We start from the raw sequence: 22,882 nt of genomic DNA, 5'->3' as shown, positions 1-22,882 counted from the left end.
CCAGCACCTCCTGCCAGGGTGAGTGTGAGGATTCAGCGGGATTGCACACATAAACCACTCAGAACATGTCTTGTACTATCATCCATGCAAGAAAAAAATGACTCTGCAAGAAGATAAAATGAAATTAGGGCTTTTTGCTAAACCCGACAGATTTAACACGTGGAGAGTTTTTTTTTTTTTTTCCTTTCCCAAAACTCTACTAAAATGAGAATTAAGGAATAAGAAAACACACAAGCCCCCAACAACACTTGAAAACAAGAGAAGTGACAATGCAGAAACCGTCTCTAATTTTTTAAAAAGCAGAGGGTGGACTGAGGAGTTAGCAGAGCCACGAAGAGCAGCGTGAGGGCTTGCAGAAGCTGCGGCAGGCGAGGGGCAGGAACACCTGCAGGAGCAATCAGACCAAGGTGCTACAGGCCTGGGCCTTGGGGTGAGCCATCCCCTGTGGCATGTGCTTTGCTCACACCTTCTTCACTCTTCAGCCCAACCTAAATTCGAGGGTACCAGGTGCTGCAGAGAACAGGAAAGAGGAAGCAGGCCCAAAGTTGGGGTTTTGGGGAAAGCATAAATCCAGACCAACACCCCTCCCACAGCTTTCCCACCTCTGCAAAAACAGCCCCCTCCAGGCCACTGTCTTCATCCCTCCTCCCAGGGAGACAATGGAGGCCCTCCTCCTCCTCCAGAAAGATGAACAGCTTCAGGGTGAAGAGGGAACCACCTGTCCTGACAAAGTGGCTGAATTGCACTCTGAGCCCAGCCCTGTGCCAGGGTTCAAGGCCTGGGGGGGTTGTGTGGGGAGGGGCCCCAGGCTGCACAGCCCTGCATTCAGACCCAGAACTGACCTCTGGTGAGCAGCCTATCCCTCTCCAAGCTTGGACCTCCCACCCGAACTCTTGGGTCCATAGGAGCTGGGGAGCTGGCACACACATCTGTTTTCTAAGACACACCTACATACAGCATCAGACACTTTTTCCAAATGAGTCTTACCTGTCACCCCCAACACAGAAGACATGAGATGAGTGGTGGTCCCATAGCCCCCTGCCTGGGCCTTGCTGTCCGTCTGAGGGGGATTTTGATAAGCCCCTGGGGAAAGACTTGCTGTAAGGTTCTGTAGCACCTCCCCATGTGTAGATGTCTGCCCGGCAGTTTCTACCCAGCGTGGAGCGGCTGTCTGCTGAATACCCACCCAGGTTCCAGGGGGACACTCCGCTCCTCCCTTGTGGCTCCGTGTGGTCCTCCATGTGGAGACTGAGCTTTGGGCAGGGGAAGGTTAGTGACCTCATTGTCACAGGGTGGAGCGATGGAGCAACAGCTCGGCCCCAGGGTTTGCCGTCCAGTTCGCCTATCCGTCCTCCTACCCCAAACCTGGGCCACCCGCGATGGGGGGCCGCCGGGTCCGTGCCCTGACGGGCTGGCTGTGGGTTTGGGAGTCCCCCACTCCTCGGGTTCCGTAACGAACGCGGCTCCCGGGGCCCAGGGCAGTGAGGTACTGGGATTACAGCTGATGGTAAGTACAGGCCATTTAGAAACCACACAGGCCGGGTGATGGCAGGGAGAGTCCCAAATGCGGAGCGCATGTCCTCGGGAGCCTCAGCCTCCGGGTGTCCGTGTGCATCCCGGCAGGGAAGCGCCCTCGAGTGTGCGCATGGGCCTCTGAGGTCGCTGGGGGCTTCTCCTCCGCACGGCTGATTGCGTCACGGACCACCTGGGTGAGCTGCAGCTGTAACACCCCCTCCTCCACCGAGGGCCGGCTTGGTTCACTGAAGCCCGACCCCTGGTCACGTGACTGGTGTTTCTGCCGTGGCCCATCTCCAACCTGGGTCATCCGGCTTGTGGGCGCTGTTTGAGGGCCACCATGGGTGAGAAAGAGACGTGCTACTCAGGGGATCCGGAGGAATAGCGGTGGGGGGGGGGCGGGGGGCGGGACAGGCAGATTCTTACTTGCCCCCACCCACTGCCGCTGTCGCCTGGGCTTTCCTCCTTCCAGACCTCAGCCTGCCCCCATCTCAGCTAGATCCTCCCGTCCCCCGCCGGCCGGCCCCGCGGTCCTCGACCTGTCAGCAGACTACAACCGCCTGCCTCTGGGTACCATACCGTGCTTCTGAGTTGCAGTGATCCTGGAAACACTGTCATCCCGCCTCTCTCCAGCCGCCTAGGGACACGGGGACCGGGGACATGGGGAGCAGACCAGGGTGATTAGGGGCCCAGGCTTCTAGCCGTACTGCTCTGGGACCTCAGTTTACCAGTCCAGGTCCTTCTCAAATTACATTCAGATGACCTTTCAGAGTTTTCAGAGAAGTTAGGGGTCTTTGCTCCCCTTGCCCCCCCCCCCCAGAGGTTCAAGACAGGCAAGGTAATTCCAGATCTCTCTTTTTTACAGATAGTAACAAGGTTCTGGAAGCTGATGCAATTTGCTGAAGGAGACGTGTCCCTGAGGTGCTAGAACAGATAGCTGCCACTGGGTACACCAACCCTAAGCCCCATGAGTGATTGCATGTGGATTGGTTTTCCTCATGCAGACTTGAGGCCAGAGCTTCTTTCGTGCCCAGCCCGTCCTATTTGCCAGCTAATGAGACCAATTATAGGCTCCATAAAAAAATTAAACAGCAGCTGCTTCATTTTCTTCCTCTCCAACTTTGAAATCATGATGACCTCGTTTGCAGGCAGCTCCAGCTAGGGCTTTTGGGGCCTGTAGCGCCCAGGAACCCTGAAATGTAAGCATAGTCCTGCTGTGTTTTCGGGTTGGCCAGAGTGAAATATTCTGAGCACTGGCATTCCCAACCCGAACCAGTCACCATGTTCATGAAGCACGGGATGCCTGCTCAGCCTGGTAGCTCTAATTAATAATGCCGTTCAGGTAGGGGAAGCACCTGCAGCTTGTCTTTGGAATACTAGCAAGGAGGTGGAAGGAGCAGGTGATGTGAGCCGGGGGAAGATTAGCCAGATGCGGAATCCCAGACCCCAGATGCTGCTGTTTTAGCAGCGGTCACAGAGGAACAGTGCAAGCCTTAGGTTCACCCCCATCCTCAGTGCAGTTCCTCCCACTTTGTTCTGGGGTCTGGCCTATGACAACAGTATGGACTGCATCTTGGCACTAGGAAGGAAAGCCTAGTTTGCTTCTGTATCCTAGAGGTTTGGGGAGCTTATAAAATTTTGCAAGAAAAATAATAACAAACCCTGAGCTCTTTCTGAGTCAACAAACACCTGCTTGCATTTTTTCCCCCTTTGCGTTCATCTGAAATTACTGTGTTCCCACCCAGACTGTTCACAAACCCCCACCATCCCTGCGGTAATACAGTAAGGCAGCATTTCACGCTGTGGGTGAGGGTGGAAATCTGTGATGAACGGGGTGTCTTTCGGTGCCCTTTAGTGAGTGTGATTTTTTTTAAAGCAAAGCTGCTCATTAGCAACCCCAGGCTGAGCAGAACAGCCTGTATCATGTGTAGCATTTCCCTTCATCCTCCAAGGTAGTGTGTTGCTGAGATCAGAGAGATTGATGTTTGTTTTGGGAAGGGGTGGTGTTCCATTAGCCCGGTTTCTTCTCCGTCTCCTTTCTTCCCCAGCTAAGCCCACTGGCAGCATATTTATAACACAGTTTCAGAAATTTAGTAATTCGGATAGGATGTAACGGTTCATTCTCGATGTCGGCCAGACAGCACTTTTATCCCCGGCATCCATCTGTTTTGCTCTCGTGGTCTCCCAGTGCCTGCCCCGCCTGCGGCCATCGGTTTTCAGCGTGCAGGACCCCATCCCGGAATGAGACCTGTCAACCACGCCCATGGCATCTCAGTGCCCGTGGCCAGGGGACGCTCCCTATAAACCTGCGGGGGCCCGGGGAGCTGAGTCAGCACCACTCCCCCAGTGGGGAGATGATTTAGGGATACCACTAGAGGGAGGTATGTGGTCTGCAGGCACCTGGGTAGATTTACTACCCGCCAATACAGAGCCTGTCCTCGTATGTGCTGCCTCGGGAGAGCCCATTTCACTCTGTCCATCTCTGAGACAGTGACTTTGCCAAGATCCCCTTGGGCCGGCTCTTACCCGCCCCAGTCCGATACTCCCTTCCCACCAGGGTTCGTTAAAACATAACGTGGGCTTCTTGGTTATAAGCGTTCATCATAGAGAATTTGGAAAACACAGAAATGCATAAAGAAGACTATAAAAGTTGCTCATCAGTCCTGAATCCCAAATAACACAGGTCCTATTGGGGCATCTGTCTTTCTCTTCTACACACACGTGTGCTTTTTGTATGTTAAAAACAAGGATCATGATGTGTATGCTCTTTTGTGGTTTTTTAAATTAACTATGCAGGGAATTGTCTCATAATCACCCACATTTAATGATCAGAAGATCTTGAGAGCCTTGCGTGGTGTGAATGGATCACTAGCGACGATGGAGGTTTGGGGGCCTGCTGTGTGGGGGCTCCTGGGGAAGTGCTGTGGGGCCAACAGGCATGTGAGGGTTCCCGGGAGGAGGGTGATAGGGAGCACACTGGCTTGCTGTAGCGAGGCTGGAGCATCACAGCTGGCCAGCCGTGCTGAAGGAACAGTTGCGGGGTGCCGCTGAGGTCGGATCTGAATTGCTGCCCTCCGTATTTGCAGAACGGCACCAACCCAGGGCCTGCCCGCCCCCGGAGATGGGGGAGCCTTGCAGGACCCCAGGACTCCCTGAAGTGGGACACAGCCTTTTCCTGCCTGCACCCGAGAACGTTCCCCTCCATCTCTCCACCACCGGGCCCCGAGGGAGGCCCTCCCCTCCCTTTCAGGCACTCCTGGTGCTGGAGCTCTTGTGTGGATGGGTTTAGAACTTGGCGGTCAGACGTTGGGTGTGTGATGAGAAAGATCACATGGGGAACCCCGATTTCCTGTGTTTCATGAAGGACAAATAAGATCAGAAAAGCCTGCCAGTCAAAGATCTGTTGGGCTCAGACGCAAACACCAGTTATTGGTTGGGTACCTCTTGTGCTTGGGGATGCCTTTCACCTGAGTCTGGTGTAACTTGGAGTAGCTGCCATGGGGGTCGACTCCTTCTCTCTTGCGCCAGATGTCTGTACTGGGGATGAGGCTCTGCGGGGAGACAGAGGGCCCAGATGTAGCAGATTCCTGCATTTTTCTAGATTAAATGTGACATTCTCTGAGCCAGTCACTGCCTGGCTGGGGTGCTCCTTCCACAGTCCTTCCATGGTCCTTGGGCCAGGAAGCCACCTGGGGTTCCCGTGGTGCTGGCAGGGAGAACCCTGCGTTGTCCATCTTGGCGGCTGCCACGTTGCCTTCTGGGGTTGCCCAGGCCCGTGTCGTAGGCCTGGCTCCTCCTGGAGGGCTCAGGCTGCATCCCCCAAAGCTGATCATGATGCCAGGCCTGCTTCCCTGGCCCCTACATGCCCCTGTTCCCCCGGCTGTCCCTGGGACAGAGGCAGCTGATGAAGGGTAGACAGCATAGGGCAAGGTGCAAAAGGAAGGAGTGGTCCACATGCGGGTGTGGGGACCTGTGCGACGGTGAGGGCGTGTGTACCCTGCCACCTCCTTGTTTTCGTTTTACCCTGCAGCCCTGTTTACCTGTGGCAGGAAGCTGTTTAAGGCCGGCCTTGCCCTTCATGCTTGGAGGTGGCTGATGGAGGGACAGAGCATCAGAAGGGTCATGTGCCTACATCTTACAGTCAGAAAAGAATGACAGAGTGGCAGACTATGCGAGCTTGTTGGAACGAATTCATGTTGTCATCCTAACCCAGAGGACAGCCTTCTATTCAACGCCTTGACCCCTATGTGTGTTGTTGGAGGTCAGTTTTGGCAGTGGCCGGAGGTACAGATTCATTGGTCAGGGTGCCCATTGTTGGGGGTGCCGCACCGTGGCCTCCCCGATCAGATGCAGACCTGGGCCCCCTCATTCATAGCTGCGTGAGTCTGCACACTCCGTTAAACTTTTTGGTCTCAGATTTCTCAGCTATAAAATGAGGGAAATTATTTTGGGTGAATTTTAAGATTCCTTCCAGCAAGAACGTTCTGTAAATTGTGTGTAGTTAAAAAGCTTCAGATGATACATACATACATGTTATTTTGTAGTTTTCAAAATATTTTTTAAAGATTTTATTTATCAGAGAGAGAGCACGCACACGCACGAGCACAGGGAGGGGCAGGCAGAGGGAGAGCCAGGCTCCCCGTGGAGCAGGGATCCTGACGTGGGACTCAATCCCAGGACCCCAGGATCATGACCTGAGCCCAAGGCAGACATTTAACCAACAGCCACCCAGGTGCCCCCCCCCACCCCCTGCCATTTTCAACTTACTAATCAGCTTTGTAATTTATCCACGTGTTTGTGGGATGCCGTCAACTAATAACCCCGAGGTTTATGTCAGTGATGAGGTGTGAGTGCCCCATCTCCGGTTGATAGACGACGCCCTCGGGTTATTCTGATGGGTGGTTTTCTATAGGAAGGCTTGTTCTGTTTCTCCATGTTGGGATGCAGTCTGGAGTAATTCTGTCGTGTTGGTCGCACATTTATGGAGCAGTATTGAAACTGGAGTGGAAAGCGTGTTAGGCATTAGCACTGTTATCGGTTTTATAGGAGCTGAAACCGAGTGAGAGGGTTTTGGAATAATTGGGTAATCCAAGCGAATTAAATCAAGAGGGGGAAATATCAGTTTTGGCATCAGATGGAGAGAGCGACGACTTCCACATCTGTGGTCTTTATGCATTTTAATCAAGTCTAAATTATGCTCTTAAGATTTACTTTTGCTGCATTTACTTAGATGCTGTGACACAGCTGACTTTGTATTCATCTCTGGATACTTCTCGAAACGGGGAAGCATTCTCACGGTTTCCAGGGGAAGAGTTGCTTCCCTGTGGAGTGCCGGGTGTGGGCTGGGGCCTGGCAGGCGCCATGTCCCCAGGCCACAGGGGCTTCGGGCCGGTGGGTGTGCACACCATGTGGCGGGTGTGACTCTTCTGTGATCAGCAGCGCACCATGCTGGGACACAGAAGCAGCTCCATGGTCATGCACCTGGTCTTGCTTTTTGGCCTTGTGGCTCTGCTTCCCAGGGGATCCTGCTTTTTCAGTGAAGTCTCTTTAGCTTAATAAATAGTAGCAGTGATCAGTGTTCCTTTATTCCAGATGTTTGTTAAATATGTAAAGGGAGGCCGTGTTGAACTGTGGCACGATGACATGCCATATTCACAGACAAAATTAACTTAGACGGCTTTGATTGCCTTTGTTGCATTTTTTATCTGGTATCAGAAAATCTGTCCCAAACCCATTCTTGACTCAAGTGCTTTCTGCATGTGTTCTGTTTGGTTTCCATCTGACTCGCTGGTCCCCAGGAGCATGCCCATCGTTGTGCCCAGGCCGGGGAGCCTGACTGCCATCTCGTGCTGCCCACCGCCCTCTGCTCCAAGTCTGGCTCATGAGATACAAAAGGCCAACTCCAGGGCTTTGTGTGACTCTCTTGACTTTCCTGAGGACGGCATTCTGGGAGTATTTGTTGTCCTTCTGACGCTCGACAGCCAAAATTTGCAGACATCTCTAGGGCAAGTTCAGAAAAGAGCCCGAATATTTTTGGAAATGAAGGTGGTTCTAGGAAATCTGGCGATTGCCCTTTGTGAAGTGAGATGTTTTTGTTCTTGAGGGAACTGGTTGAATATTAATGACATTAACATATTAGTGACGTTATCTATGCTTGTTGTGAACTTACCATGTGCTGGTTGTCTCGCTACTTATATCTGTCAGTAGCTCTAGAAGCAGAGCTGTGACGCAGAGAGGGGAAGTAACTTACCCGAGAGCACACAGCTAGAAGAATGGCTGGGCCAGGCTACAGAGCGCACAGCCTCCCTCCACAACCTGGAGTGTCTATGTTATTTAAGGAAATTTATGTGTGCATATAGAATGACAGGGTAGGGTATGTTTAAAGCAGGGTCTTTCAAACCTTTTTTGCCTGTGAACTGTGGAAACAAATCTAGTTTCCACTGCAGATTAACACTAATAAAACGAAAGAGTTCTCCCCCTTACTGTATGGAATGTACTCTGATTTTTTTCTCTTTACTTTGTTTCCCAAAAGTGCCTGTTGTGACCCTTAAAATCTATTTTGTGACTTGCTGTGAGTCTATGACCTGCAGATCAGAAACTCTAGTCAGTCCTCGATGTTAGCTCACTTTCCATGGTCGGGGGTGGGGGCAGGCTCACATGGTTTGTTGAGTGAATGCCTGTCGGCAGCTTTCCCCCAGTGCCTGGCGCTGGATGTTGACCCAATGAGTGTGTATATAGGTTATAATAACCCCTCCTCTCCTCCTTCCCTTTTCCTTTTAAAAACAAAGAGCTGAAATTTTGGCCAAACATGGGTATCATCTGGACTGGAAGACAGAAGGTCAAGAACCACTTAATAATGATTTTGTTGCGGAAATATGGGTTATAAGTGAATTTTTATAAAGCAAATTCCATTTTCATATTGATTTTAACAATTTTAACAGTGTTAAATTATTAATTTGCTGTTTTTCCTGCTTTCCAACTCCTGTGAGGGTCTTCTGTGGCCCACCTGACTTCTGGCAAGGTGGTAGGCCCAGGGTGGGCTCAGCTCCCACAGTAGCCCGGGGCCACCTTGCTCGGTCCTTCCAACACTCCGTGGAAGATGTCTGTCATCAGCGGCGGGGGTGGGGGGGAGGGTCCCTCCAAGTGTCCGAGGCTGACCCTGCCGAGGATGGGCCTCCCAAATGTGTAGATGGTGTTTGGTTGGCTCTGTACAGCTTGTGCGCACAAGTAGGTGGCTGGAAACTTCTGGCAAGTGCGTGGTTCCGGGTTTCCTGACCACCATCTGTGTAGGGCATTGCACTTGAGAAATTTGGTGTTGAGGGTTGATGGATTTGCTGGTTAGGTTTTGCCTGACGTCATTGCCTCAGCATTGTCTCTGTGGCTCTTGTCATTGGTAATGCCTTGTTTTAGACACACCCCCAGCTCTGGTGGCTTCTGGAATAAGGCAGGCTCTCCATACCCACCTGCATTGGAATAATCAGTAAAGGCCACGTGGAGATGGGATTTCTGCCGCAGAGGGAAGCCCAAGGGGGCGTCTGTGGTGGTACGGAGGTGGTTGGAGGCATCCCTTGCCCGCAGGCCCTGAGGACCTGCCTAGTGGCTTCATGTTGGTGCTTATAGCTCCACAAGCCAGGTGCCTAAGTTTCCAGGGTCTTTAAACTTAGGAAAGGCGTTCCGAGGGTCTTCCCCTGACATGACGGGAGGAAGGGCTCCTCCCTGGCTGAGACACAGCCACGTCGCACTCATTAGCATCTCAGAGACTTTGTCCCCCTCACTGGTGAGGAGAAGAAGCAGAAACTGTGCAGGAGGAGCCAGGTGTGTTCGGATCCGCCAGACAGAAGCCGTCGTGTTGCTTGGAGGGACTCTCTGGTTTACGCATGGTCACTGGGCTGCCCTGCCTTTACTCCGGGCCACTGAGGGCAGAGTCCGGCGCCTTGCCTGGCTGCTTCTGGTTCAGGAGCTTCTCCCTGGGCCCCAAGCTACGACCTCTCCTGAGGCACTCACCGCCCAGGTCGTCCATACTGTACTGTTGTCAGTGGGGGCTCCATGGCCGGCTTCCCCAAGTTGGCATGTGTCAGGTCACGCAAAAGGTTCCCCAGCCCCATCTCCCTGAGACGGTGCACCAGGAGGTGTCAGGGTGGGGGAACCACGAGGATTCTTTTCTGTGTGGTGATGAACCCTTCCCCACAGCTGTTTGCTCAGTCCTTTCTGAACAGGTATGGAGACACCAAAGTGTGACAAATTGTCCTTTCCCTTGAAGCGCTTGCAAAGCCGTGATGATGTGAGCCCCCGCTGCATGAAAGGCCTGCGGGGGCAGCAGTGGGAGTGGCTGTGAGCCCCAGGCCAGATGGCCCCAGTGACCGGACTGGACCCCCACCCCCAGCGTGCTCTCCAGGGTGCGGCAGGGCTTAGACCCCGGCCTGTCGGTGGTCCTGTGCCCACCCGTGGGGCAGACTGTGAGTGTGGGGGGCTCCGGAATCTGGCTCAGATGTGCAGACATGTGAGCTTCACCTTGGCAGCAATGCCCTTTTCTTACCCGCCCCAGGACCCTCTCCCCGAGTCAGTGCATACACAGTCAATTTCTCTGTCTCTACTCTGTTCCTTCCTCCAAAGACTCACCCAGCAGTTTACAGAGAAATGGAAACCACCCCGACTTCTAAATTGATTTGGCTGCATTTGATACAGTCTTCCTTCCTCGAATAGGACTTTTCAGTTATAATAAGCCCAAAGATTGCTTTTCACACCGCTTTTATTTTTATGGTTCTTTCCAGCGACTCTTATGTTGCTCACAGGAAAACGGTCTGGTGGGTTTCAACAGACTCTGAAGTCCCCAGACCTGAGGGCTCAAACCCTCATAATGAGCCTCAGGTTGGGACGCCATTCTCTGGGGTGAAGAACCCACATTCCTGTCACTGCCCCTGCTTTTAGTCGGAAGGAAAGGGAAAGAGGAGATCTCACCTTCTGCCCGGAAGCCAAACCCAAGTTACAGTCCTAGCTCTGACCTCTCGGGCGGTCACAGATGCCAGGGTCGAGGAGGGTGTCCCAGGCTGGGATTCTGGGATGGGCTTGCAGACCCAGGCCCCCAGCGCTGCCCCACCCTGCAAGCTGCTTCCCGGGACTTGGGTCCAGAGAGAAATAGTGTCTCCTGGGGTGTGGGGACGGCTGGCATTCATGTCTTTGCCTCTTTAAAGTGCCTGTGTATCCTTAGGAAGACTGCATGTGTCTGGGCTTGCCAGAGAACACAGGGCCAAGGAGGAGCACTAGCTGCTTCTCTCGCACACATGCACACATGCACACACGCACACGCACACACCCATGGACCGGCTGACACAGGGATGCAGGATGGGAAGTCCAAGTTCCGCTTGGTGAGCTGGAGGCCCAGGAGGGCTGCTGATGTGCGCTCCAGCCTGTGTCTGAGTCTGAAGGCAGGAGGACTGATGTGTCAGCCCGAGTATGCAGACAGAGAGAAAGAAGTCTTTCTTACTCAATCTTTACTTCTATTCAGGTCACAAGATTGGATGAGGCCCACCCGCATCAGGGAGGGCAGTCTGCTTTACTCAGTCTACTGACTCCAGTGGTGATCTCATCCGGAAGCACCCCGCAGACACACCGAGAATACTGTGGGACCAAATGTCTGGGTACCCCAGGCCCAGTAAAGTTGACATATATGAAATGTCTCTTGTACATACGTGTTGTGTTCTGGATTGAATTTAGGAGGAACTGTTAGGGGATACTCTCTCCGGGACTTACTAAAATGGGATCTTCCCTTTTCCGTCCACGTCCCCCAAAAGAAACATTAGAAATCATCCTGTGGACTCTGTTTCCTTCCTAAGATGTGGCTGCTGGATTGTAAAGCAGAATTATGGAGCCCAGGTGGGCAGGTTCCCAGAGCCAGACCCTCTGAGCAGGCCAACTACCCCCGCATGGGTGTGCGTCTGGTGGATGGATCCCCATGTTACAGGAAATGCCAGAGCAGCCTGTGGAGACGTGGCTGAGGCTGGGGACTGTCACTGACCCTCCAGGGTACTTTGAAGAGTGGCATATGGAGCTCTGGCAAGACATGGAAGATGGTGGTCTTGCTTGATGGTATGAGGTGTCCAGAGTGAACCGAGGGCTCTTCTTACACCATCCCTCTTTCTTTCTTTTTTTTTTTCTTTCTTTCTTTCTTTCTTTCTTTCTTTCTTTCTTTCTTTCTCTTTTTTAAAATATATTTGACAAGACAGAGATCACAAGTAGGCAGAGAGGCAGGCAGAGAGAGATGGGGAGGCAGGCTCTCTGCAGAGCAGAGAGCCCGATGCAGGGCTCAGTCCCAGGACTCTGGGATCATGACCCGAGCTGAAGGCAGAGGCTTTAATCCACTGAGCCACCCAGGTGCCGCACCACCCTACTTTCTGACAGCTGTCTCTTCACTCCTGTCTGTTTGGGCCTGGCCAGTGGCATCTTGAGTCTTGGACTGTCTGGATGCAGAGATACACAAGCTAACTGGTCCCTCGTAGGCAGGGGAGGGGGGCAGGGAAGGAATAAGTAAGGAGAGCACAGAGCTGGGTCCCTGAGGAAATTCCTCTGTCCTCACAGCATAGTTGTCCTATTTATTGTGAGAACAGGAGTCATTCTGATGGATCCAGGGCTGGCACCCACAGAGGCTCAGCACTCACCTGAGAGGGTTATCTCTCCTCTCTTGGAGAATAGCTCTCTTCCTGGGGCAGGGGGTGTGACAAGCTGAGGGTATGTGCCTGTGATTGATGATCACTGTGGCTCATTTGTTAGCGGGTGTGACTGCCCAACGAGTGTGTGTTTGAGAGAGAAACACAGCACTCAGTCCAGTCCCAACCCAGACCCACCTCTGGCCCTATGTTGCAGAGGGCGGAGGAGGGGGCGTTCAGTGCAGGTATGGATGGGAAGAAGGTTGTAAAAAAAATTAAGGAATTCAGTCCACTCAGGGTGGAAGAAGGGAGGGGGTAAGAAGGTGTAGGAGAAAGCCTGTCTGTGCTAGGGGAGAGCACTAAGTGCCTCCCTCATCTGTGAAATCCATCCGTCCACCATCCATCCATCCATCCATCCATCCATCCACCTACCATCCATCTATCCCCCAGCCATCCATCTACCCACCTACCCATCCATTCACCCTCCATCATCCCTCATCCACCCGTCCGTCACTGATCTGTCCATCCATTCACCCACCCACCACCCCACCCGTCCATCCTCCCGCCATCCACCATCTATCTGTCTTCTCACCCACCCTACTCATCCATCTACCATCCTCCATCCATCCATCCATCCCCTCATCCCCCCCACCCATCTATCGACCTACCCATCCATCCATCCTCCACCGTCCCCTCATCCAACATCCTCCATCCATTCATCCACCCATCCATCTATCCGTGCATCCACCCTCCTCCCACCGCCCACCCGCCCATCCATCCTCCATCCATGCTCCAACCATCCATCCTCCCATTCATCCTCCCTCCCTCCCTCCATCCTTCCCTCCTTCCCTCTCACCCTCCCTCTCTCTGTCCTGCATTAGCAGCGCCTGTGGCATGCTGGAAGTGAAGGATAAGACATGGTTCTCCAACCCCAGGAGTTCACAGCCCGGTGGCAGAGGCTGTGAGGCAGAGCACAACACTGCCAGTGTGAAGGGTGCTCTAGGAGAGCTGGGCACAGGTGCCTTGATGGGAAGAGAGGCTCCTGGTCATACTTTGCAGAGGGAGGGATGGCTCCCGGGGAGGTACCCATGAGCTAGTCCCAGAGGGTGTATACACCATGGGGACCACCCTTTCCGCAGTGGGGGTTCTGAAAAACCCTTTCTTGTCTTAGTGGAAGTCAAGGCCCTCATATAGGGCTGGGTCCTCTCTCCGCCACACACCTGCTTCCCCATCTGCTACTCATTTGCAGTCTTTCTTTCTCCCTGCTGTGTGGACATGGGTTCAGATCTCTTTCACTCTCAATTTTTAATATGGTAACAGGAAAGTCCCTCCCTTGGCCCTAATGCAGGGATGGCTTGTGCCCTGTGATCTTCTGTCCCCATGCAGCACTATGAATGGGCAGTGCACATTTGCTGCAGCCTCCCCCTGACACATGGGGAGGCAGGCTCCCCCAGGCCAGTCCAGCCCTGTAGCTGTCCCGGATCCTTCCTCTGCAGCCAGTGGCTGCATATTGCGCCTTTGCCCAGCTGCCTGCCCTGGTGGCTGAGACGCCTCCCCTTGCCTCTGCAGCCTTGCTCAGGCCATCTTGTGTTCTCATGCCCCTAGTGCCCGCTTCTGTCTGAGGCATGTGTCATTCTCTCTCTGTGTTTGTTCCCAGGAGGCTGTCCAGCTGTGCCTTCAGCTGCCACCTTTGTGCACTCATGCAGCTCAGGACATCATGGCTTCAACTTGGCTCTCCAGCTGGTCTCCCCCACCTGGCCTCGGTGTCCTGAGGTCTTAGACTCATCGTATCTACCTGCTACACTGGGACTGGTCCCCAGGCCCGTCTTCACCACGTCCCCTCTCTCTGTGTGCAGGCTCAGCGCCCAAACCTGGCAGCTGTCCTAGACGCCTCTCTTAACCCCTTCCCCTCCCCTCAGCCGCAGTCCCTTTGGTATCTGAATTCATGCATCTGAATTCATGCAGTATCTCCTGCAGCCTTGAGACTCCACATACCTCAACTACTGGCCCTCTCAGGAGCCAGACTGGCTGCTCAGAGCTGTTTGGAGAGCTTTCCAGGAGGACAGCCCTTCCTCCACCCACCCAGAGAGTGCCTAGTCTGTGGGTCTGCCTTTCACAAACCATCTTGCAGATCCTGGTGCAGCTGGAGTCCGGGAGGCATTTCTGATGGTCTTTCTGCCTCCTTAGGGCTCAGTGCAAGTGCGTCCACTGCCTGGGTGTGAAGGGGCTGAGATACCGATCTGCTCTCAGTCATGCCTTTGTTCAAGTCTCAGTCTCTGGGGTTAATATCCAAAGTATACGAAGAACTCACACAACACCCAAAGAATAAATAATACAGTCAAGATATGGGCAGAAAACATGAACAGACATTTCTCCAAAGAAGATGTCCAAATGGTCAACACACACATGAAAAAGTTTTCAACATCGCTCAGCATCAGGGAAGTACAAATCAAAACCACAGAGAGAGAGAGTACCTTCCACCAGACAGAATGCCTAAAATTAACAAGTCAGGAAACGACAGATGTTGGCAAGGATGCAGAGAAAGGGGATCCCTCCTGCATTGTTGGTGGGAATGCAAGCTGGTGTAGGCATTCTGGAAAACAGTATGGAGGTTCCTTAAGATGTTAAAAATAGAGCTGATGATCCAGCAATTGTGCTACTAGGTATTTACCTACAGCAAATGACAACACTAATTCAAAAAGATAACTTGCACCCCGATGTTCATGGCAGCATTATCTATAGTAGCCAGGATATGGAAGCAAGGCAAGTGTCCACTGATGGATGAATGGATAATGAAGGTGTGGTATATACAGAGCAGAATATTACTCAGCCATCAATTCTGGAATGAAGTCTTGTCATTTGCAAGGACAGGGATGGAGCTAAGGGGGTATTATGTTAAGTGACATAGTCAATCCGAGAAGAAATACTTTATGATTTTGTGGTATCTCAAGCGCAAAACAAGAGGAGAAGCAGGGCCCTGAGTACAGAGAACAGACTGGTGGTTGTGGAGGGGAGGGAAGAGAGGGATGGACAATGGGGAGAGGGAAGTCCGGTTTCCAGGAATGGGATGAATAAGTCCCAGGAGGGAACGGCACAGCACGGGAACACAGTCAGTGCTGTTGTCACAGTGAAGTGAAGTGGTGATAAGATGGCAGCCATGCTCATGTGACCGCAGTGTAACGCACACACTTGTTGCACCACTGTGTTGTGTGCCTGACACTAACGTCACAGCTTGTGTCCCCTGCACCTAAAACAACCAAAACAGCACAATAGTCTCCCCTCCTTCACATCTCTGCTGCCTGCATCAAGTCCCAGCCCTGGGCCCACATGCGGCGGTCAGGGTCCGTCTCCAGCTCCCCTTCGTTGTCCCTGGGGCTCCTGCTAGAAGGGTTCTGCCCGGCCTGGCAGAGCCGTCCCTTATCCTGGGATTGAGCTCCACCGTCCGCACTCCACTGGTCCCCGCAGGACCGTCCTCCCTCTGGCTGGCTCCCTGGGGGCCTCAGCCCTCCCCTGCTCCCTGCATGTATCCCAGCCCCCTGGGGCTACCCTAAGGGTGTCAGACTCTGGGGGCTGACGTTGACCAGCCCCCACGGAGGGGGCACCTACACTCTGCTGCAAACTGAAGACATGAAGCCAGCCATGTTCCTGCTCTCCACCCCCAGCAGTGCTGATCCCGACCCCTCCTTGGGTCATCTGTGGACCTCAGGACGCCCAGCCTGCTCTGTGGATCCACGTTGCTTCCACATAGCCCAGCTGTCGAGGGTCACCCCTTCCCATGTGGGGTGACTGTGGAGTCTGTGGGAGTCTGTGGGCCTTTGCTCCTCCCTGGGACATGCGTGGGGGTGACGTGGGGCAGCGGCGGATTCTGAGGGTCACAAAGATGAACAGGTGACTCGTCCTTGGAGGGCTCCCAGCTCAGCACCCGTGGCGGTTGAGCTCTCGTTGGAGCACAGAATGGGTGGCTGCGAGGTTCGGAAGGTACCCAGATCCTCGGGAAGTCCGGAGGAGGCCTGGCGGGTGGGGCCAGGGAGAGGGCAGGGAAGGAGACGAGTGTTGGTGGCTCAGGCCTGTCCTGTGAGAATGCCAGCCCAGCCAGTCCTACATCCTTGGTTCTGTCCCTGAAATGTCGTCTGGCCTGCTGGGTGGCTCAGAGTCCATGCCTCCTCCCTGACCCTCCCGCCTCACCCCCCTGCAGCGTCTTGCACGGCGTCGTTCCCTGTGTGGCTTCCTTCTCCCCTGCTCCTCCCCGAGCCTCCATGAAGGGCTGTGGTCGGCGCTGTTCTAAGCAAGAAGCCAGTGTGGCACACGGCAGAATGCGGACATTCTGGGCTGACTGGAGTAGCTAGGTGTTCGCGGTGTGTGACAGTGTCCGTCACGGATGCAGGAAGGCTCCCAGCCTCGGAAGCACATATTTAGAGGCTCCTTTTCTTCTCTCTGTCAATGTAGGGTTCGATGACCTTCCGGTGTGTGCTGACCCAGGCGTCCCTGAGAACGGCTTTAGGACACCCGGTGGAGGGCTTTTCCTTGAAAGGTCTGTCACCCAGTTTCACTGCCAAGACGGGTTCACGCTCAAGGGCCCTACAAAGAGGCTGTGTGTGAGACATCTCAATGGAACCCTCGGCTGGATCCCCAGTGATAAGCCCTTCTGTGCACAAGAAGGTAAAGTGCCCCCCTCATCCGTGGAGCCTGCTCGTGGGACTGTGGGGACCAGCCACGCCAGCCCAGGGGCCCACCCCACATGCTGGCGGGAGAGTATTGTGGCCAGGCCGGGGGCAAAGGAGGCTCGGTGTCACAAGTCACCGTGTCCCTCCTCTACCGCAATGACAACCTAGGTCCTGGTTTCTGTCGAGGCAGGAGAGCAGCTCAGGTCACACCAGGGGTGCTCACTGCTGCGTCCCTAGCCAGCCGCGCACTCCCAGCCCCGGCGCCTGAGAAAGCAGAGTACGTGCTGCTCAGACGTGCCCGTGGAGGCAGGGACGTGTGGTACTCGGGAGATCCACTCAGTCACTGTCGCGTCTGTTCCAGGCGGGGTTTGATAGGGAGACAGGGCGGCACAGTGGGCATTTGTTTCCAGCAGTTACCCTATGGTCTCTCGTCATGGCGCGGTATCTGCCTACCTCTGGCAAGCGTGGCGGTGTCTGCTCTGTGTGGTTCCTGCTGCGTGGGTGTGTGTGAGTTTAGAACACTGCTCAGAGGTTACCTGGCGGCGAGCAGGGGGCTGACTGTCTCTGCGGCAGGTTGGGCTGACGCAGGGGAGGCAGTGCCGGTGCGGGCAAGGGCTCCGTCTCTCTGCCCACCACCCCTGACCGTGGGTGTGGATGGAGCTTTCCTGACCTTGACAGCTCACTGTTTCTCGGACTTAGCATAGACCGTGTTTATGGAAGTCTTCGAAGCACTGAACTCGACTGTCACAGCATAGGCAAAGGCTTCCCCAAGCTGAGAGCATGCGTGGTCTCTGCTTTTATTTTCGAGGTTTTCTTCTAAAAGAGTCAAAATGAAAACAAAGAACTAAGGTGAACTAAATCACACAGAGAAGGACAGGTGTGTGTGTGACAGGTGGAATCTCAACAACAAAACAAATGAACAAGTAAGAGAAGCGTTGGAACGAACATGGGAGTGGTGGCTGAGCAGGGCTGAGAGAGCTCCAGCTGTGAGGTGGGTCGCAGGAAGGAACATGCGCCCGGGAGTACTGTCTGTGGTACTGTGACCACGGTGTGTGGGGACAGACGGGGACACCCCTAGCGGCACTGTCGGACGTTCTGAAATACGGAATCACCGTGGTTATGCCTAAAAGCAAGAGGACATGGTTGGTCAAGTATCCTTCAATTAACAATGGTCGGCGTCACCATTCAGAACGGGTGCTGTGGGCCTTGGGTGGATGCTGTGTAGGGAAGGTGGCTTCCTGTGTTGCAGGTAGGAGTCTGTGTCACGTGATACAGACGCTTCTCTATATTTATTGAGACAGGCGTGTGGTTTTTCCTCTTTAACTTTGCAGCCTTGCAGGTTACACAAGCTTTCTCTTGAAAATCAAAACAAATTTTAAAAAGGATTTTAGAAATAAATGAATATTTTCTGCTATGCGCAGCCCATGCAGGCTGTGGTTTCCATAAGGTTTCAGTAATGAAAAGTTTATTTGATTTTGTAGATCGACTTCCCTGATAAATCCTTTGGCCCATGATACTCAGCATTTAAAACCCAGACAGGCTCAGGAATATATCAGGAATAGTAGAACACGCAGGCTCCGAGAATATTGCCTAGAGACAAAGGCCTTCTATTGTTTTATCATCCTGGGAAACAGAGAGCTTATCTAAAAGACAACCTCTTGCCAGTCCTGTCCTAACTACCTAATGAAGTATGCCCCAACTTAGAAGGCCTTCATCTCCCCTTGCTCACTGTATCTCAGACACATGGACCCTCCTGTGTGTGTGTGTGTGTGTTTAAAAGATTTTATTTATTATTTATATGTCAGAGAGAGCACGTGCAGGAGCAGAGGGAGAATCAGACATTGTACTGAGCCGGGAGCCCGATGCGGCACTTGATCCCAGGACCCTGGGACTGAGCCAGCCAGGTGTCACCCTCCTGTGTGTTTTTAAGGCTTTTGCACCTGCTCTCCCTCTGCCTGAAGCTGCCTTCTCCCAGACCTGCTCGATAAGGCCACCTTGCCATGAAGCCCTGCATCATAAACATTATCTCCTCAGGGTGCCTGTCCCATGCACCCGGATTCCAGGGGCCCCTGGTAGGTCCCTGTGACCTCAGCACCTGTTCCTCCTCATGCGAGCGGCAATCACTGCATGTTAGTCTCTACCTCGAGGATTTACTAACTTGTTAGCGGCCTTCTCCATGCAGTGAGGGTAGGATTCCTAACTCTCCGTGCCCAGCGCTTGTGGCTGGGTGCTCAGCGAGTCACCAGTGGACAGATAGATGGTTGGATGGATGAATACCGGGTGTTATAAATGCAGGGGTAAACAAAACCCAACACCATCCTTTACAGCGAGGCTTTCCTGTGTGGATATGAATGCTGTGTCTCCAGGGTGGATTACGTAGTTATGTTCCTGGAAATACTTTTTAGGGAGAATGGGTGTCAGAGTTGGCACTTGAAGGAATCAGGTTCATGTTCACATATAACTGGCATTTAAAAAGGCCAGAAAATATTGGTCGTGCTTTGTATTCTTAGAACTTTGCCTTTTCTGCTCCTTAGGACTCTGCTCTGTGCTAACTAATGTCACTGAATAATTTGTTCTTAGGTATAACTGTGTAATATCACCTTAATATCCCCTCTTTGACTTGTTTCTATTAAATCCCCTATTACACGAGCAGGACTCAGATGCAGCAATGCAGTGGTCTGGGGAGAAAGGATGTCTCAAAGTGGAAGCTTTGCACCCTCTCAGTTGTATCCCCAAAGTGCCCGTTTGTGTCTGTCTGTGTCGGGTTTGATCACATCCCCACTCCTGCCAGAGTCAGATACCGATGGAGCTTTATCTGTCATCCTTGGTAACGGCATTTTTGGAGCGGCTTTTAAACATTCTTCCGGCTGACGGGATGCACTCATACTGTAGGAAATTTCTCTTATTTCTGTTTGAAACTTCAGAACTGATGAAGATTATATGTATTCGTTTTGGGGCACTAAAGATCCTGGCTTATCTGTTTCCATAGACATGAAGTGCATAGTCACGTCCGGCTAAGGATGGCCTGGCTGGGCCAGGCTCTCTTCCAATCTCCCCTCCTCTGGTTGGGGGGTCAGGCGCCAGACGCCCAGGGTAGGATCGTAGCTCAGCTTTGGGGGGCCGACTTCTGTGAAGCTACAGCTGGTCTATTTTGTTCTGTCCTTTATCTGGGCCACAGCCCTCCTGGCCTCCTGGCCATAGCTCCGGTGCCTGCTCCCAGCTCCCTGGTCAGTGCAAGTCTCTGTTCCATAGCAGCCAGTTCCCATGGTGACTCCATCATGAGCAGAACTTGGGAGGCCGTAGTGCCCTGGGATCCTTGGGCCATGTGCCCCGTGGTGGCCCCCAGCTCCTGGCTGTGGACAGAGGCATCTGGTCAGGAGTTCAGGGCACTCTGTGTGAGTGACTGCTGCTTCTGCTCAGCCAGCGACCACACACTCACGGGCCGCAGTGTCCCTTCTGTCCACTGGCTTTACTCACTGACGCTGGCTGCCTGCTAAGGACCTGGGTCAGCTCCCGGAGAAGTCGGAAGCCAGTCAGGGGAAAGGTGGCTTTGTCGCGTAAATCAGCACCATGGGGTCAGTTGGCAGCTGGGGTTTTACAGAGGGGCGCCTGGATAAAGGTGTTTTTATTTGCTCTGAGTAATGCCTGCGTTAGCACTACTGAGAAACGTGATTTCCTGTTTCCATTAAGAAGGCAGCAGTGGTGCCAAGTTGTCACTTGCCTTGTGACTCCAGTCAGGATCATTCTGGCATTGACTTTGGGGGAATTTGTCTATTCTGGTAGAAAAATTATTGGTTAAACGTGAGAGGTTGGAAACCCCTTTCCACAGTTTGAAGCTCAAAAATGAGAGGTCGAAGTAGAACCACAACAGTTTTCCATCAAGGACGCTTCCTGCTGAAATTTGCAGACAGAGGGTTGATGGGGTTGTCCCGGGGCTCCATGGCCGTACTTCCTCGACATTTCTTTGCCAGCCACATGCGGAGTCCCGGAGTGCCAAGGGCATGTGGGAGAATGCAGGGATGCAGTCCCTGTTCTCCAGCTAATCTGGAGATGAAGGCAGATGCCACACCCAAGCTTTGACTTTGAATGACCCCGGGAAGAGGTCATTCTGTTTTCTAGAGTCTGTTGTCAGATTCTTCATTGGTCCCTGTAAACCCAGCCCCAACCCTACATCAACCCTACATCAGAACTCCTGGGATGTGCTTTTTATTTTTTTTTAAAGATTTTATTTATTTATTTGACAGAGAGAAATTACAAGTACACTGAGAGGCAGGCAGAGAGAGAGAGAAGGAAGCAGGCTCCCTGCTGAGCAGAGAGCCCGATGCGGGACTCGATCCCAGGACCCTGAGATCATGACCCAAGCCGAAGGCAGCGGCTTAACCCACTGAGCCACCCAGGCGCCCCTGGGATGTGCTTTTTAAACCCACCTGTATTCCTGGCCATGGGCTGCTTGGGTCCCTTCCCTCTGCAGCCTCAGGACTCGTGGGCTCAGGCCTCAGAGCCAACAGTTCATGGTCAAGTCTCCCACCATTCCAAATGTATGGTTGATTCAGAAGGCTTTCGGGAGTGGCTGAGAAACCCAGTCTTACAGCATTGAGATACTCTTGGAGAAAGTTTCTGTGATTGTCGAAATGCTGTTCTTGGATTTTGCTTCATTTTTAAAACTTGCGAAGCTTGGAGCGCAACCCCTCTGTACGCCTCCGGGTATGGCTGCACAAGCTTATGCGGGGACACACGCGGAATTGGGAGGAGACCGTGTTCGAAGTGGAGGGTTATAATTTATCCACTGTATTTTATCTCTTAATCACCTTCTGTGTGGACTTCCTGTTCCTGCGCCCCTGATGCTGGACTACAGACCCCTTCCGAGTCTGTATTCTGCTCCCACCTGCTTCCAGGAAGCAGGTCACCTACCTGTGGGGGCCTGTGTGGTGTTGGTGGTTCCATGTTCTTCCATGTATTACCCGTGTGGAGCAGATCCGGTAGAAGGGAGGTGCCGGCAGGTGTGGCCCCAGCTTGTCCCCCACTGTTCTGCAAGGCCTTTTTTTCCTTCTGCCAAGGCTTTTCTTCTGCCCCAAGGCAGAGGCGGTGGGCTGGGTGGGACCACGTAGTGGGTCATTGTGAGCCCCCAGCTCTGTCCTTCCTCTCTTATTTCCAAAATCGCCTGAGGCTCCACTGCAAGGTGTGAAGGGTTCCAGGCTGAAGGTGAAGCTCCTTTCATGGCTGGATTGGGACATCTTGTCCTCAGTCCCCTCCAGACCAGGGGCTAGCAGTCCGTGTGCGAGGGCCTTTTATCACAGGGAAGCCTGAGGCCAGGTCCAAAAAGAAGAGCTTTGTGCCAAGCTGGGAAGCACAACAGGCTGAAATTTAAAAAAATAACGTGTCCATTTTACACCTTTGCAGATTGCCGTATCCCTCAAATCGACGATGCTGAGATTCATAACAGGACATACAGACACGGAGACAAGCTGATCATCACCTGTCACGAGGGATTCAAGATCCGCTACCCTGATCTGTACAACATGGTTTCTCTGTGCCGTGATGACGGGACGTGGGACAACCTGCCGCTCTGTCAAGGTAGGGATGCGGGCTGGGAGCATGTGCGCGTTTCTCAACTGGGACGTGGAGGGAAGCAGGGCCCACCGGCTCTGGCCTTGGCATCCGCACACCCTCCCTGCGGTCCCCACCAGCCCCTCGTGCCCACCGTGAGAGCCCAGACCAGAAGAGCCCTTGTTCTTGAGCATGTTGACTTCTCCTTCACACCGAGAACCAAAAGTCTTTTAAGAAATAGGCATTTTGTAACCAGGCTGTGAGCACGATGATGAACTATGGCATTTTTAATGAAAACAGCAGAACGTTTATACTTATTTCAGTGGTGGTGAGGGTAGATTAAAGGCGCATCTTTACAGAGGCTATTTTTTCTTAACGTTATCCATTTTTATAATGCATGAGGAGCAGAAAAATAATCAAATTCAGATTTTATCCAAACTACACAGTAAATAAGAATCCTCTTGCCTTTTTAACATTTGCCTGGGCCACCATGGAGGGCCCTGTTTGTGAAAA

At 53.0% G+C, this 22,882-nt stretch overlaps 1 protein-coding gene across 4 annotated transcripts in view; it reads left to right on the top strand.

Moving 5' to 3' along the window:
- SUSD4 (sushi domain containing 4) overlaps positions 1 to 22,882 on the top strand; it is a 78,314-nt gene that overhangs the window by 28,406 nt on the left and 27,026 nt on the right. For 3 of the 4 annotated variants that reach the window (XR_009347417.1, XM_059145859.1, XM_059145860.1), the window contains exons 3-4: positions 16,605 to 16,817; positions 22,223 to 22,396. Coding sequence is in view for 2 of the 4 variants with exons in the window: in XM_059145859.1 (XP_059001842.1) it covers positions 16,605 to 16,817; positions 22,223 to 22,396 (387 nt within the window). In the remaining 2 variants the exon portion in view is untranslated. The remainder of the gene's footprint in view (positions 1 to 16,604; positions 16,818 to 22,222; positions 22,397 to 22,882) is intronic. The other variant, XR_009347418.1, reaches the window with a different exon arrangement.

The sequence above is a fragment of the Mustela lutreola genome, chromosome 14, assembly GCF_030435805.1.
Source record: "Mustela lutreola isolate mMusLut2 chromosome 14, mMusLut2.pri, whole genome shotgun sequence".
NCBI lineage: Eukaryota > Metazoa > Chordata > Mammalia > Carnivora > Mustelidae > Mustela > Mustela lutreola.
The sequence above is the reverse complement of the archived record's forward strand: the minus strand, read 5'-3'. Positions and strand labels throughout refer to the sequence as shown.